This window comes from Rhamphochromis sp. 'chilingali', assembly GCF_963969265.1.
Source record: "Rhamphochromis sp. 'chilingali' genome assembly, chromosome: 10".
Taxonomy (NCBI): domain Eukaryota; kingdom Metazoa; phylum Chordata; class Actinopteri; order Cichliformes; family Cichlidae; genus Rhamphochromis; species Rhamphochromis sp. 'chilingali'.
This window is the reverse complement of record NC_137937.1, coordinates 18,816,864-18,832,880: the sequence shown is the minus strand read 5'-3', so window position 1 is coordinate 18,832,880 and position 16,017 is coordinate 18,816,864. Positions and strand designations below refer to the sequence as shown.

The window sequence follows — 16,017 nt, the reverse complement described above, 5'->3', positions numbered from 1 at the left end:
GTGAATGTGAATTGTAGCAAACTAAAACTGGATTAGGGAAAAGTGATGCCATGCAGAAAAGGCTGATGCTTCAGTACTGTGAACCTGCATAAGGATACCCCACTGCTTTTCTCTTTTCTTTTTAGTGAATAGCATGAGTAAAAGTGGTCTTCTTGAAAAACAGCTTGAGTCTACATGCTGGTGCATAAAGGATCCACATGAATTCCCTGTGTGGAAAATCAGAAGCTTTTTGACTACATTACCTTTCACTACTACTCCCACAGTGCTTGTTTATGCAGCAGTCACTTGGAGTTCACATTGTTGCTTACTAATAACACAAAGCACCATTACCTGAGTAACAACATCAGGTTGGTCATTGTAATCTGTGTGCAAGCTAAGCTGCGTTTTTCTCTGTGAGTGCCAACTCTGTCGTTAGAGGAGACGTGACTTGTGATTAATGGCTGCTCCTGGATGCTCCGCATCGAGTCAGACCTGAAATCCTGCCTCACGAAGTGCAGATGTCTCAAAAACCCCTAGGCCTGAGTTTCACTGGGATTTAACAGAAGTTCTAGATTTATTTTGGAAATGAAATGCTCCCAAGCTCTTACTGACTTCTTCAGCTTAGCAGGCACCTTAGAATAAAGTGTACCATTCACTTAATGCCATGATGTTTGGGGTTTTTTTATTTTCCATACATGCATATCTGGAATTCTGTCAAGCATCTGGAATGTAGCTAGACTAGTGCACTGCACTGGACTGGTTGAAGTCAACAGACTGCTCATTGATTTGACTGGCTGCCTAAACACACAGAGGCCCAAAGAACAGCTCACTTGATGCCAGCTGTTTAAATACATGCATATAGTCTTTTGTATAATACAAGTGCAAAAATCTATAGTTTATGTACACAGTTTATTCCTCAAAAATATCTGCTGTTGCTTTTAGCTGCATTATCCAAAAAAAGTTACCTAAGATGGATCGCACACATTTACATTTGTCTAGCATTTCCCTGCTGTATCCACCTAAATCTGACCCTGTTCCCAGAGATTCCCACAAGCCTCTTAAAGACTGTGCTACTGTTCCCTTTGTCTGACTTAGTGGTGGGTTGGCAGCCTGGCACTGAAGATAAAAATGGCAAAGAATAAATGAATGTGGGGAGAGTCTAATCTTAAGTCCTTTCAGTTGACATGGCTTTACGCCAAATTCATGGCCTCCAATTTGGCAACTTAAACGATCCCATTTAGGTCCCTGCTTAAACTTCAACAACTCCACATGCTGCATGATTTTGCTCCAGTAAAATAAGAAGGAATGCAATTTTTAAAAAAGGAATATATGATTCAAAATGGATTTAAGAGTTGTGTTCTTTATTTCAGTCAGCAAAACAAGTCATAAAACAATAAAAGAGGCTGCCTTATCAAGAGCATCCCAGCACTGTAGTTCCATTACAATCAGTTTCCTTTATTTTATCTTATCATGTCAGAGGCCAACTGAAACCAAGTCCACCTATATAAAAACACCCCATCAGACACACAGTAGTTTCCTCAGCACTTCACAATTCCCCCCAAGGTATAGCGTTTTAACTTTTTATTTTTTCGGATCCCAGACACAGCGGTGTGAGGTAGTTAGCACACAGTTTGGACGTGTAGAAAACATTGCTTGTTTGGAACACATCAGCAGAGAGGTAGAGTTCATAGCTGTTCATAAGAGTTTAATTTAATCAAACCTCATTTTACGGATCTAAGTGGCTCCTCATCACTAGCCAATTCACCATTTTATTTAAATATCTGAATTTTCGGAATGAGGATCCAAGCGGGACACAGAGGCTGCTTTAACGCACCAGAATGCAAATATAAATAAAAGCCTGACTATCCTGAGAGCCTAGCTGCAGCGAGACCTTTCTTTCACACGGATTCCTGGATGTGCGTTGGATCCGACTTTGCTACCCACACAGAGCGTTTCTGACAGTCGGGCGCTGCTTATACAATAGAGAAAAGCAACAATACACCGTGTTTCTCTGCTCCAAGGTAAGGATGTCTGTTATACCCAGCGCATAAATGTCTCTGTGTTAACGCTGATTATTCAAACCCTGTTGAAAATGTGACACATTTGTTATCCAAAAACATTTCCTCTAAATTTGCAAAGTTACTGATTTAAAAATTATATTTTTGAATTTTTAATTGCATGACAAACATACAATAGACTCTTGAGCATATTTATATAGCTAAATACACAATGGTATAACCGTGCTAAATAAAAGAGGCCCAAGTACCAAAGCACTCTAATGCAAGCCTCTAAACTGCATGTTGATAAGTACATGAAGCGTACCTCTACAGCTGAAAACAGATTGTATCCATACTTTGAGGATCTGCTGAATTGTTTTTAATGGCGCTTTTTTTTTTGATGAACTGCAGATGATGATGAATTCCTCTTTATTGTAGAAACAGTCCCTAAGCTGTTGTTGCTCATACTTACTGAGTTCCCTAGCTACTTCCTTACTATGTCAGTAAACTTTTTGAAAAGGAAGCTGCTGTAGATTTAAAGAAACACCTTAATTGAAGCAAAGGCAAAAAAATTGGAATGAATTTTATGTGACTGTAAAGCCAACAATAAGTGAAAATCCAAAAACGCCTCCAATCCTAATGATCTCCCCCTCTCTCTCTCTCTGTGTGTGTGTGTGTGTCCTCACAGAAGGAAGGTCACGACAGGAGCTTTTTTCAATCAGTTTTTTACAAGAAGTGTAGCTCATACAATGGTATAAATGTATTATTTGCGATACTTTATAAATATGAACCTCTAAAGATTTTGAGTTCGTGCACATTGTGAATCAAGAATCTAAATATTTGTATCACAATGATTTCTATAAAAGCATTTTGTTTATGGGGATAATGTGACAAATCTTTTGTGACCCTATTAATGATCAATGGTAATTGAAGAGGAACCCTGGCTCTGGACATTTTCATGACAAGTGACAGCGCTGACATCTACTAACGAGAGGACATGTTTTATCATCATAAACACGGTGATAAGACGCATCGTTAAAGCGTCACTTCAGTAATGTTGACTCATGTTTTTTAATAGATGACTTAAAACACTAAACTCTAATTTCTGTGGTTATTTTAAGTTTACAGAATATAACATGTGGTAAGACGACGAGTTTTACTTCTCATGTTATGTGTATCTATTTATCATGTATGCTACTTTGCTCTGTGGACTGTAAAATGTTTCATTGTGTTCATGAAATAAACCAGACTTTCACTGTCTGCATCTTTTACTGTTTTTCTGCTTTTGTTCACTCCAAGTTTGACAAAACCTACAGATATCCAGAGTTAACTCGCTAACAATGCGGAGCAGTCTCAGTGTATTTAGCTGCTTTTTCCCTGAACACAACCAACCGAGAGAAACGCCTGTGGTCCTCACTTTGGTCATTTTGAACGCTGAAGGAGATTTGTTCAATAGACACCTTATACTAGTGTTTCCTGCACTTAATCCATCACTACTATGTTCTATATAAATCCAGATTCCTTTTATAGTTTGCAGTGAAATTTGTTAAACCGTTGCTTAATGGGACAGAAGTACAAGTCGCTCTTTACTAACACATTTGTAGATGAGTTTAATGCTGAACAACACAGCTAGCAGTCTCACACACTCTTTAGGTTATTCAAGTTTTGTGTGTGTAATGGTTTAGTCTATCAAACCTTACCCTTTTCTCCCCAGTATCACAACAGTATGACTCCCAAAGTACGGCTCAGTAAACAACCTATGATTCTAAAGCCAGAACAGAAAGATACAGTTGGAAGATGAATGATTGCGTTTTTATGATGTGTAGTAAAACGACCCCCTCTTCTTCTTCTCTGTGTTGTTCTTGTGTGTGTGTGTGTGTGTGTGTGTGTGTGTGTGTGTGTGTGTGTGTGTGTGTGTGGGCCTTAGAAGTCAAATAATACATTAGCCATACTTAAAAAAACATCTGAATTTCATTTAGAACTGAGATTCTAAGTTGTAAGGAGGAATCTTATGCACAGCCAGAAACATGTTTCCCCACTTTCACAATGCTGAGGTGCCAAATCCACAACCCCCAACAAATGGTTTATTACACGCAGGTGTGAAGGGCAAGCTTTACTTACACAGCCTCACACACAGTAGATTTTTAAAGTTTTTTTGGGTACAGTGGTTTAGCCACAGATGCAACATCCACTTTTGATAAAGATCACTCCACCTGTTTATTTCTTAAGAAATTAAGCATCTTTATTAAGCTCTTATTTATACATGTCTACACATTAATAGACACCGTGTGCTCTGAGACATTATAGTCTTCTACTTCTGCTTCCATCGGTTTGCATTTTAAACTCCCAGCCTTTCAGGTTGTTATGAACGGCTTATATTTCTAACATTTTGTGATGTAAAAGTGAACCATGTTTTTTTTTTTTTTTAAATTTTCTGTTTGATGGAAGGACTTAAGACACGAGTTATTTAAACAATTCTAAATGACCGTGTGATGGCCATAGTACTTTATGTGGGCCAAATGTGTTAAGGATAATGTTTATCAATGTAAAATTGCAAAGAACCTTTGAATAGATTATAACATTTTGTAAACAGATACCCCAGAAGCTGTACTGGTAGATCTATGTATGTAAGGTAAAACTATCCACAGTACTTCCACTTAAGTAACTAAACACATAAAGTCACCCTTACCAATAATCCACTGCTCCTTGAAAAAAAGTAGCACAAACAGACAACTGATTGAGCAATGATAAGTAGAGCTACCCGAGGCCGATACTCAAGCAGAAGAAAATTAAAAGTTGTTGTTTTTGTGGCTCGAAAAATTAAAGAAAGTATGTTTAATAATTCAGCAAGACCCGCACCTTCAACACATGTACATTCAAATTTTGGAACAGGCTCAACATTGCTGTTGTTCAATAGTTTTTATCCGTTTGAAAAAGTCATTTTACGGCTTTAATGTTTCCAGCTGATAAGGAGAATGAGTGCATTTCAAATGTGCGTCCAAAGGCTTTAAACATCTGCTTTGTCTGTAACGACAGTATCAAACTACAGAGCATTGTTTTTACTAAAATTCAACATTTTCCGATGAAAATTTGGCTACTTTTTCTTTTTCTTTACTGTAACACGCACCTCAATGCCATTTTTAGGATATTCTTGGTGATCACATTTTTTTCATATTTATGCTTTTGGCACTGAGGGTATCTAATACGCATGTTGTCACTGTGTTTGTACTACCAGCTGTGAGGGCTCTGCTTTTGCTTTGAGCAGTCTGTTTTTATTTTGTCTCGTGAGTGTGTGTGTTTTTCAAACGAGATCCTCGTCAGTTTGATTTTGTTACCACAAACTTTGTGTGAAGTTCACAACAGAGGTAAAGAGATTTAAACACCCCAGTTTAAGGAGGCAGGCAGGGGTTGGACCAGCTGCACAGGACAGGTGAAGCAGAGAGTGTCGGGGGAGATGTGCAACAGAAGCAGAGGGAACATTTTACAAGATGATAAATGGCAGATTTAGATGATTAAGGATTTGTTGACAAGATTAAAAGACACGTCCGTCAGAGTTCAACAACATTACAGTTTGATTAAATAAAAAAGTTTTTAGACTACACAAGGTTCATTTTCTCCTCTGATAGTAAGCATATTAAACATGTCAAGAAAGAAAGAGTATAAAGAAAATAGTAAATGTGTGTCTAATTAAACTCTTCCTGTGAGCCTTACATCATCCTTTAATATGTTTGGTGTTACAAACTTGAAGAAGCACGGAAAAGATCATCAGACATTAATCTAATCAGTTTGCAGCCTTCATTCATATTGAAAAGTTGAAATCTTCCCTGCTAGACCCAAGTGCAGCGTTTAACACCGTCGGCCATAACATTTTATTACAGCTATTATTAAATGGAGAGTCCTCTTCACACACTGAGGTTAATTATGAAGCTCCACAGGCTTCTGTGCAAAGACCAGTTCTGTTTACATTATACGTGCTTTAGAAGACATAGCATACCACAGGTCAGCTCAGCAACATTTCGACTTTGGCTTGTTTTTTCTGGTTAACGTTAATTACGTAATTTAGAATTAAAGTTTAGTGTTCTTAGCATTTAGGATGGCCGTGGCGAGTAACTCAAGTGCTGTAAACATTTCATGAAACCTCATCAAAAGTTATCTGAGTTGGAAGGGTGGCTGTTAATAAGCCATTCTTAAGGAAGGAGAACAGAGAAAAATAAGGCTGAGGTGTGCCAAATTACACAAGAAATTGACTGGAAAAAGAAATCAGCTGTAATATGTCTTATGGAGTAATGAATCCAAATTTGAAATATGCATGGAAGAGGTCCGAAGAGAGATACAACAGTGAATGTCTATAGCCGTCTTTAACACAGCGTGGATACTCTACCGTGCTTTGAGGCTGGATTTCAGCCAGTGTTGTTGGAGCTCTTATCCAAATTAATCAAATTATGAATGTAGAAAAGTTCCACCAGATTTTGATCGACCATGTATTACCACGTAGTGTCTGATTGGCTTCAACTTCATTTTTCAGTACGACAATGATCGCAAACATACTGCCAATGTAGTCAAAGTATGCCTGGATGAAACAACGCATCAGTCATGGATTGATCTCTCCAGGGTTCGAACCTCAAGATAATCGAAGCAGTGTGGGATCATCTTGACAGAAAACAAAACAAAAGGCAGCCAGCATCCAAAGAAGAGTCTCGGATGTCTTTCAAGAAGACTGCAGAACTAAGAAATTACAAGAAAGCTTACCTATTAGAGTTTAAGCTGTGTTGAAGAATGAAAGGCAGCTTTAACTGGACAAAAGGGGAAAAAAATCCCACATTGACAGCTAACTCAAGAGACAAAAAGCATTAGAACTCAAGTCATTACCTTACTTAAGGATAAATAAGTTAATTAATTACATTAATGCATAAGCAGAAAATAACCTACAGTAACTGCTTTGCGATATGGAAGTGCAAAAGACAACTGAAAGGGAGGATAGTTTCTATATATGTGGTTTCTATTAAGGGACAGAGGAACGATAAGAAACGATAAGAAATCAAGGACAAGGAGTGTGGTGTAGATAAGTGAGGAAATCCGATCATTACTACAAATTTAGTTGAAATTTAAATATTTTAACTATGGTGCCTCCTGTGAGGGCTGTCTGTTTTCCACATTCTGCAACGGTAAAATACGACTTAGAGGCGGATATTTGTTTTACTTTATGGGCAACAGTTGTTCTTGCTGTTGACAAAACTCGCCTCATGGTTGACTCTGAGAAAAAAACTCTTTCCCACAGAGGGGAATAAACGTATTCGAATATGAGCTTTTTTCCACTAAGGCTTATTTTATGGGGAGATGTACGAAATTATTTACCGGGTTACAAGCAACGATAATATCGACTGTTGACTCCTCAGCGTCATCATTTTCTGTCTATTGAGAAAACCCATTGTAAAAGTATTGAAGAAAAAAACTCTACCGCTGTCTCATTCCTCCTTGACCCGCGGTGTGTGTGTGTGTGTGTGTGTGTGTGTGTGTGTGTGTGTGTGTGTGTGTGTGAAACAAGATCGCCTGTCACGGTAATTATGGTTTGTTTTTCAGTCCCTTGTAAAAGGGACTCTCAAAAGGAAAAGTAGTATTCAAAGAAAAGTATTCACTAAGGGATATTTATTCATTTTTACACATACGGGGTAGGCAGCCTGTAGGTTACAAGCGGATAGAAAGTTCTTCTTTTCATCACAAGCTATGGTGTAGCCTAAAAATGCAATTTGTTGCTAGGCTGATCATCTTAAAGGTTTTTTACTGCGTCTGTATTATAGGAAAATAAAATACTATTGAAAGAAACGGTTCTCTACAGGAAGTCACTCTTTATTCCCATTACAAGCGCCGGTGCAGCTTAAGAAAGTAAAATTACATCCGCTATTGTAAAAAAAAACAGAGAAAATTGTCATAATATTGAAACAGAGTTCAGACTATGAGTTTGTGGAAAACTAACTGCCGCTCTGTCTCTCTATACAACACAGAATCAACTGCTGCATCACTGCTGTGCTTCAGGAACCATACCCCTCCCCTCATGTTTATGGAACATGAGGCATCAGGTCTGAAAATGACTAGACACTTCCGGAGTATTTCCGGTAGGGTCATAAGGTCCGGATCGATGCCTTCCATAGTAAATATGCTGTATTTGAATATGTCATATTCAAAATCTTCTTTAGGAGAACAGATCTCGTTGGACACAGGAGCGCTGCTGGGCTGCAGAATGAAAGGATCCATCTTGTGTGTGTGACTTAGAAATTGTGACGCCTCCTCTCTGCTTTTTATTCCCCTCCCCTGCCGCAGTCCCTCCCTCTAAAAAACTTTTTTTCCCAACAACAGGTGGCGCGCTTCCGGAGGTTTCCCCTCCCTTCTCCGGATGACGGGGGTTTCCCACCCCTCCCATCTCAGGATGCAATTCGACACGCTTAGGGACAGGTGGCGCGCTTCCGGGGTTCACCCCCCCTTCTCCGGATGCTGGGGGTTTCCCACCCCTCCCTTCTCCGGATGCAATTCGTCACGCTTAGGGGATTAAATTATACACTTCCGGGGGGGGAGGGGGGGAGGTCAAAAGGTCATGATTAGGGCCATCAATCACATCGGATCAAATTTTGTCATAAGCTGTATGGGAGTATCTCTCTATGCAATTTTTAAAAAAGGAATATATGATTCAAAATGGATTTAAGAGTTGTGTTCTTTATTTCAAACAGCTTCATTTGAAAAGGTACAAGGTGCTAAGATACAAAATGTTTTTTCCTTGACAACTTGAGTTTTATTATTACAAACAATGCATCACCACATTATTGCATGTGTTCTACAGTGAGTGCCATATCTCTGTATCTCTAGAAAAGTTTTGTTGCACCTCTAATTACCATCTGTGAGTGTGATTGATCATCAAAATATGAATTGAAATTTTGCAGCTCATAGCAGCTCATAGCCACAATATGAAGATGTGCAACTCCATCAGTGGTCATGTGCAACCACACATTTAATAGTCATATATTAACTGCTGTAACATTAGATTTCTTCTAGGAAATGCCACTCGTGTGTTGGGACAAATCACATCTTCAGTTTAACTTCTCCGCTAAAATCCTACTAGTGTTAGAAACTTAATCTGTAGTTTTTCTTGAAAAGCACATTATGCACATGTAAAAAAACAAACAAACAAACAAAAAAAAACTATCAGTAACCCATCATTAAAAAGTAAAAACCTTTTGTTAGGACAAAAGAATACATTGCATTAGATTATAGTGGTCTTTCCGACTGTAACTGGAAATTGTGGTAATTGAAGCTTTCACAGCAAAAAGAGTTGTAGACCAAAACGTTTACCTTCATTTTCTTTGCAAATATTTTGATCACAACTATTCTGTCTGAAAAGCTTTTTTTTTATTTTTTAGTTTCAGAAGCTAAAAGCAAACAACATGCAAATGATCACTTTGTGCAGGGTAACAAGTACCCATAGCAGTTTGTAATAAATTTAACGTAATTCCCAAATGCCGAACTCGATAAAAATAAAATGTCACGCTTTTCTGTTCTTGCAGACTTTAAAGCAGCACATGTCAACTGCACGTGTGCATATTTGCACTACATTTGGAACTTCACAAATCCAATCATGTTTTGCAGGACACAAACTGTAGTCAGATTATGCTAACCATTTACTTCTCTGTCTCTGTTTCATCAGTCACATTTTGACAAAATAGACCTTTACTTAATACTCTGTGTAAAACCAATGAAAGCCACCTATAGGAAAATGCAAAACATAATAGCTACAGGTCATTTTTTTAATTCTTAGGAGGGTATAAGATGTATGCATGTATGTATATATATGTATTTTTAGGGTTATCACAGCTTTAGAAAGGTACTGGGTTCATGCAAGATTAGATCAAAAGCTTATCTGCTTCATTGTTTATTTTACTGGTTGTGGCTTTTGCTGCTCTTTGGTGGTCATGGCTTATTTAGACCTATCTAACCCATCACTGATCAGGCTTGTAGCAATACACGCCATAAGACTTCACTGTCTTGTCGGGAAACCCAACAAAGCGCACTGCTTCTTCTGTGGGGCTGCAGTTCTTCCGCGGCCTGGAGATGGGGTACCGGACACTTCCATCAGCCAGCCAGCCGGCATCACAGCGATCATAGCCTTCAAGCTTCCAGGCAGCAAACATGTGGCCCACCTTGGCAATCTCTGCACCGTCATCTCTGCATGCCTCCACAGCCTCATCGAAGGTCAGCCTTTCAGGCTGGACCAGCCAATAGAAATGACCTGACAGCAGATAAGGCAAACAAGACAGAATAATTCAAGCAGATGTGCTACTATATAAATGTACTAGTCTTTGTGGTCACTGCGTTTCATGTACAAAGACATTTTTATTAACTGACCTTTGAGTGCAGTAGTATAGCAGAACACATCAAATTGCCTAATCTTCTCTTGGCGTCCATAGGTTCTGAGGCCAGGCTCATTGTTGGAGCCACCACAAGGATGTCTGGGTTTGGTGATAGGATACTGCACTGTGCCGTCACTTAACCATCCAGCGTTGCACCAATCCAAACCGCCTTTCCACGCAGCAAGCAGCTGTTCATGTGAGGCAATCACAGCTTCCTGGTCCTCACAGGCTTGCACGGCATTGTTGAAGTTCAGGTTGTATCGGCCCAAAGGAGGGTAGTATGGGAACACGACACCTGAACGAAGTAGATCAGATGAAAATATGAGGAAGAAAGCAAATGTTGTCTCTCTTGGTTTTTCTCTCTTGAATATACATATATATGTATATAGTACAATCCCGTTCAGGGGGGGATACGTTCGTGATGTTGCATGGTAACAAGCGTATACCATTTTTTTATTTTTATGAAATTGAATATATTATTAAATGAATTTCAAACAAGTGTAAGTATGGAAATAGTAACAAAACAAAACAAAATAAAACAGGATTTACCAGTCATCAGACCAGCATGCACCTCCAAGATAACCTCTTGCAGTGAATCTTCAATCCCGTTGTCGATGTCACAGTGATATTTTCCCTTGTCGTCCATGGAGACTTCAGTCATTATTAAAGAGGCATCTTCACTGTCGAGGTTCTGCAAGAAGACACGGCCCTCAAAGCTCTCATAGGCCCTTATGTGTGGTCCCATTTTAACCAGCACATCCTCGTTCAGAGCTTCATCATCTTCCACCTTTGTCCATTTTATCCGGTGTCCGTTGTTGCCAAAGGACACCGTGTCTGAGGACAAGATCCTGCAAGGCAGGGTGATGTTGCCACCTAGTTCAGCAGAAACCTTGACTAGAAAAGAAGAAATATGATATAACCTTTCTGCTCTTGTTTAGAATTATGATACTTGGATAAAAAAACCAAAACCAAAAACCCTTTGTATAACATTTTTATGTAATGATTTTCAATGCAAAAAAGGGGGGGGAAAATTGTAGAAACACTTTTTTAAACTTCTCCTTGTTGCCTTTTTTTTGTTTGCCTTGTTAATGAAACAGCTACGTATTTTGGCATGTCTATAATGTTTGTATTATTGTAATATACAATACACAGTGTGACATCTGAAGCATTACATCACACAAAGCCAGTGAAGAGTCTGGAGTCTGTTTGGTTTATTAAATGTAATATTGGGCACCGGCCAGTCCTCAGCCCTGAAAGCCAATAATCCTTTTTCAGTCTCCTTCCTGCTGTTGTCAGTACTTGCACTTATAAGCCGTTGGTTCCTCAGCATTAACCCACAAAATGAAGTGCTTTTCTTTCATCCACTACATCTGATTTGTGTTAAGTGTGTCAGGCACATAAATAATGGGAAAAGAGAGCAGAAAATATTGTTGACAAAATACAGAATCTAGCTGTCATCATTATTTCTTTTACTTATTTCCTCTGTGCACTCCCTCTCTATCTTTCCTGTCCAAGCTAGGTCAGCCTTTAACTCAAAATGACAGGTCATCTGTGTCTCACCACCGGTTCCCATCCTCTATCTTTAGACCTCACAGGGCTTGCTTAGTTAAGACCCCAGCCAGGAAAGAGAGTGGGGGCTGTCTGTGCCAGACAATAACAAGCACTAGATAAATGCATGTAGACAGCACCGCTGACACCCCCTGCCCCTATCCTCAACCTATAAACACACCGCAGTTTAACCTTTTAACAATCTAACGTGTAAACATAAGTGAGGTAAGGCAAGAAGCACCGCAGAAGACTTTTTTATTATATTCATAAATAACCCGTCTTGTTCTTTAAGTTTCAGGTACTCATTAAAAAGTATAGGCGCTACTCTGTGTCTTTTCTCACTCACTCAGTATGGACGATCTGCATGTAAGTCTGCAGTCAGCTTCTGATTTCTGACTGAGGATGCAGCTTTCATGTTGAAGGCCTTTCACTTTGAGCAGCCACACCTGAGCATGACTGGAATACTGTGTCGCTGGCTCTTCAGCGGGAAACATTTCCCACATGGCTATTACAGGAAATAAAAGTAGACAGTGGCTTTGACTCTGCTCAAACCACAACCTTCCCTCAGAACACACACACTCACAGTGGAGTGACACTGAATGAACCTCTCGTCAAACGCCTGCCGAAACTGTCCCGGTTCACACAGTAGAAGTGTGTCTGGAGTTCTTTCAGTGGTTCTCAGATCATTAGAATTAATTAGCAAAGGCAGTGCTGACAGACCTAATCTACCCTTCAGTCTCACCTTATGCCACTCTAAACTCTATGTTCTCATTTCTTTCATGAGGCTGCACATGCCAGTGACTACCTCTATTACCAAATCACCACACCCATTGCCTCACTTGCCTCTTGAGTGGTCACCGAGACGCCAGGTATTTTATGAGCTGGGAAAAACACTTCTGCCGCTGCTAATTGCCAGTGTCTGGACAAGAGTCGTCTTTGCCCGTTTTGTCAGAGAGAAATGACTCACAGCTTCGCTGTGCCTCGTAAACACTCTGCATGGGTAACGCTGTGCATAAAGTAGAATTGAAACCTGAGGCATCCAGGATGACTGAACTGGCAGAGGTAAGGGCAGTGCTGACATCAACACAGACTCACCAGATGTAATTACAGCCAACAGTGATGTCTGAAATTATTAGAAAACAGAGTAAAGGGCTTCATTGTAGTGTCTCGTGAGAACACTGTTCGAATGTTAAATCAAGAGCCTCTGTGTGAGCTGTAACCCTGAGGAGGACGGAGCCAATTCAGTGAATGCTGAAGTATGAACTGCTTGGGATGATGTTAAACGAAGGCACAGTAAATAAATTTGTCTTTTTATTTGTTCTACACCCTTGACAGTTACAATCCCAGAGAGACAGATGCATGTTAAAGCAACTCCTGAATTTCTCCTGCTCCTGCAGTTACCACTAGACAGACATCCCAAAGGAGACTGTGGCCCTGGCCATGCGAGACATGCTGCACATATAAAGCAACAGCCTGCGGGTAGTAATCCTTCTGGGAAGAGAGGGAAGCCTTTCTTTTCTTTGCCATTCTCCAACCGTCTGCAACCCTCTGAGGCCCAAGGTGGTTCCAAATTGTCATAATTATTGGTGGTCAAATAATAGGGAACCATTATGACTGACACTTTCGTCAACTGTGCAGCAGTTGACAAAAAAAACAAAACAAAAAAAACCCCCAAAAACCCCAAAACATAAATGAACACATGTGTAGGGCAATAAAAAGAAGCTTAGCAGCTGCAGCCAAGACCTACTGCCATTTTATTACCAAGCACAGTTCAGTCTCACTGTGTAAAAGGTGGTTTTAGCAAGTGATTGGAACCATCTGCTTCTTTGCAACACTGAAGTGGAAATGATCTTTACAGTGATCCAGGTCCACTCTGTGCCCCATGCATCATGTTATGCTCTTACTATACTGTATACTGTGTAACCCCTGAGCCTTTCCTGCATGAAGTTACTAAACAATCAACATTAAAAATCTCTTTGAAAGGATGAAACTCTGCAGAGCAACAGTCTGCATGTTTATATCTCCTTGTGCACAAAATGCCACACCCTCTAGCAGAGCGAGCAATGCTTTACAACATCCCAAAGTGTCGCTCTCTTATGTTGCTGGCCCACTTGTGTCAATATGGAGAAAGAATTAACAAGTGCAGCTGGGATAAACACAGCAGGCCAACTCCTACACACGTATGCCAATAAGCTCTTTCCTGTATTCTGTCATGCAAAACAAGTGCAAACACAAAAAACGTGTGTGTGCACATCCTCGGTACAAGCGCACCATAGATTTCCATCAGAGTGATTTGTTAAATTTCTGTTGAGCTTAATAATACAGGATCAATACCACCAAAAACGTGCCTCTGCGAACATCTCATCTCCTACCCTAAACACATCTTCTCCTCACCCCAGGCCTCATTTGCAGCCAAGCCCCTTTCCCCACTCTACCACAGTAGCAACCAGGCCAGGCTTCAGTAACCAACAACCACAGTAAGCATTAGACTTAACAGACTATTACTTCACAGGAAAAGACAGAGTCATTTGGCCGCTGTTCAGCATGGGGCTCTATACATTTGGCTGTGGGTCATTAATCTTAACTCCGCTCCTGTCAGGCTGCCTGCTACCATGGGCTGATTTCCAAAAGCTCCCAGTGGCAGAGTGAGTCAGTAGGTATAAGGACAGGCAACGCCCCTCGAACTGAGGGAGAATACACAGCTCATGTGGCCAAAAAATATACTGTACGGAACAACGCAGCTGGCCTGGGCTGAGCAAATGCTTTTACATACTTCAGGCAATGACATCATATAAATGAACACATAAACACACACTTGTGACATCACCCGCAAATGTTTAAATGTTTGAATGACAAAAAAAATACAAGCTCTCCTCATAGAATGAAATTTTTGTCCCAACAAATAAGCCGTTTCCTCTGCTCCTGGAAGAGAGACAGCTGAGACGTTCCTAATTTGACATACTGAGTCAGCTTGCAGAGCTGCTGAAAGCACATTAAATATCAGTCAATACATATAACATGAGGGCATCTCCAGCAATTCCCTTTTTTCTTTCTCTGCAGCACTAGATCTAGCTGTGTTTTATTGGGAGCAGCTTCATCTCATGGTGTCATTCTGTAGGAAGCTGTGAATTTGAAATTACAACAGTGTTATGATGGAGTGCAGGGGCTCCTTGGAAAGATTTCTCTAAGTTTTCATTTTGTGTCTGGAACAAATAGTGTCAGAAAGTTAAAAAAAAAAAATCAACACCATAAATCACATTAAAGTCCGCATTTACATCCACAAAAAGGGGGACAAGCACTACCAGCCCAATTTTATCCACTGCAGCACTTGTGACCTATTTTAGGAGGACAACCAGTGGTATTACTCATTCAGCAGAGTGGGTAGGAAGCCCCTATGAATGGCAAGGGTAATTTATTCACCAGCCTGTTCGTGCTGGGGTGGTCTGTGTGCAGCACATCAGTGAGTGTAATGCTGAGTTACACTGTGTCTGTGTGAGCGTTACTCCAGAGATGTGTTTGTTACCTGCTGCTACAACGACACCGTTATAAGACAAGCTTTTGATGGGGTACCACTTTGCTCAGGCTTCTTGCACAGCTCATCCCCCCGCATGCAAACGATTGATGCAACATCATGCATTTATAAAAGATCACACATACATACAGACACTTGGGCATGTTAAACTATTTCACATCATTTTAAATCTCACCTGTTAAGATCGTCTCTTCACTGTACGCACTGCCAGCCAGGATCAAGCAGACTATAGTGATGCACAGCAGCCTCATCATTTTCTCTCTCACTTTTTAGTTTTTGCAAAAAGTGTTCCTTTAGCAAAAAGTTAAAAATGTAATTTATCTATAATGTAAATATTTAAAGAAAGCTGAGCGCTTTTTCTTCTCTTTCAATTTTTACTAATCAGCTATCCCCTCCTTTTTTTCCGTTTGTTCAGCAGCCGCCTGTGGTGCTACTGGAAAGTTTGGGCTCCACGGAGGTCCAAACAAGTGCCTTTTATTGTAGCCCAGCATGTTTGAGACCACTCCTTCTCCCCTCAGCCCATCACCATGTAGAAGCTGTAAATCAGCCCCCCTTTGCCACTTTT

At 40.1% G+C, this 16,017-nt stretch overlaps 1 protein-coding gene and 2 long non-coding RNA genes across 3 annotated transcripts; 2 read left to right on the top strand and 1 right to left on the bottom strand.

Annotated features, from left to right (window-relative positions):
• Positions 1-1,250: 1,250 nt before the first annotated feature.
• LOC308403680 lies at positions 1,251-3,245 on the top strand. The gene is made up of 2 exons (XR_013972948.1): positions 1,251-2,000; positions 2,665-3,245. It is a non-coding gene; the product is annotated as an uncharacterized lncRNA (long non-coding RNA).
• A 4,379-nt stretch (positions 3,246-7,624) lies between these two features.
• Positions 7,625-8,503, top strand: LOC308404530. The gene is made up of 3 exons (XR_013973142.1): positions 7,625-8,089; positions 8,171-8,231; positions 8,331-8,503. It is a non-coding gene; the product is annotated as an uncharacterized lncRNA (long non-coding RNA).
• A 167-nt stretch (positions 8,504-8,670) lies between these two features.
• Positions 8,671-15,890, bottom strand: LOC308404820 (hyaluronan and proteoglycan link protein 1-like). The gene is made up of 4 exons (XM_080895050.1): positions 15,628-15,890; positions 10,922-11,266; positions 10,368-10,667; positions 8,671-10,251 (listed from the first exon to the last, which is right to left on the bottom strand). The coding sequence occupies exons 1-4, from the start codon at positions 15,704-15,706 to the stop codon at positions 9,962-9,964; spliced, it is 1,014 nt and encodes a 337-aa protein (XP_080751176.1). The 5' UTR covers positions 15,707-15,890; the 3' UTR covers positions 8,671-9,961.
• Positions 15,891-16,017: the final 127 nt, after the last annotated feature.

Coding starts and splice junctions, on each gene's coding strand:
- LOC308404820 (XM_080895050.1), bottom strand. CDS start 15,706: ATGATGAGGCTGCTGTGCATCACTATAGTCTGCTTGATCCTGGCTGGC. Junction 11,267..15,627: donor TGAAGAGACGATCTTAACAG/GTGAGATTTAAA, acceptor CTTCTTTTCTAG/TCAAGGTTTCTGCTGAACTA. Junction 10,252..10,367: donor CTATACTACTGCACTCAAAG/GTCAGTTAATAA, acceptor ATCTGCTGTCAG/GTCATTTCTATTGGCTGGTC.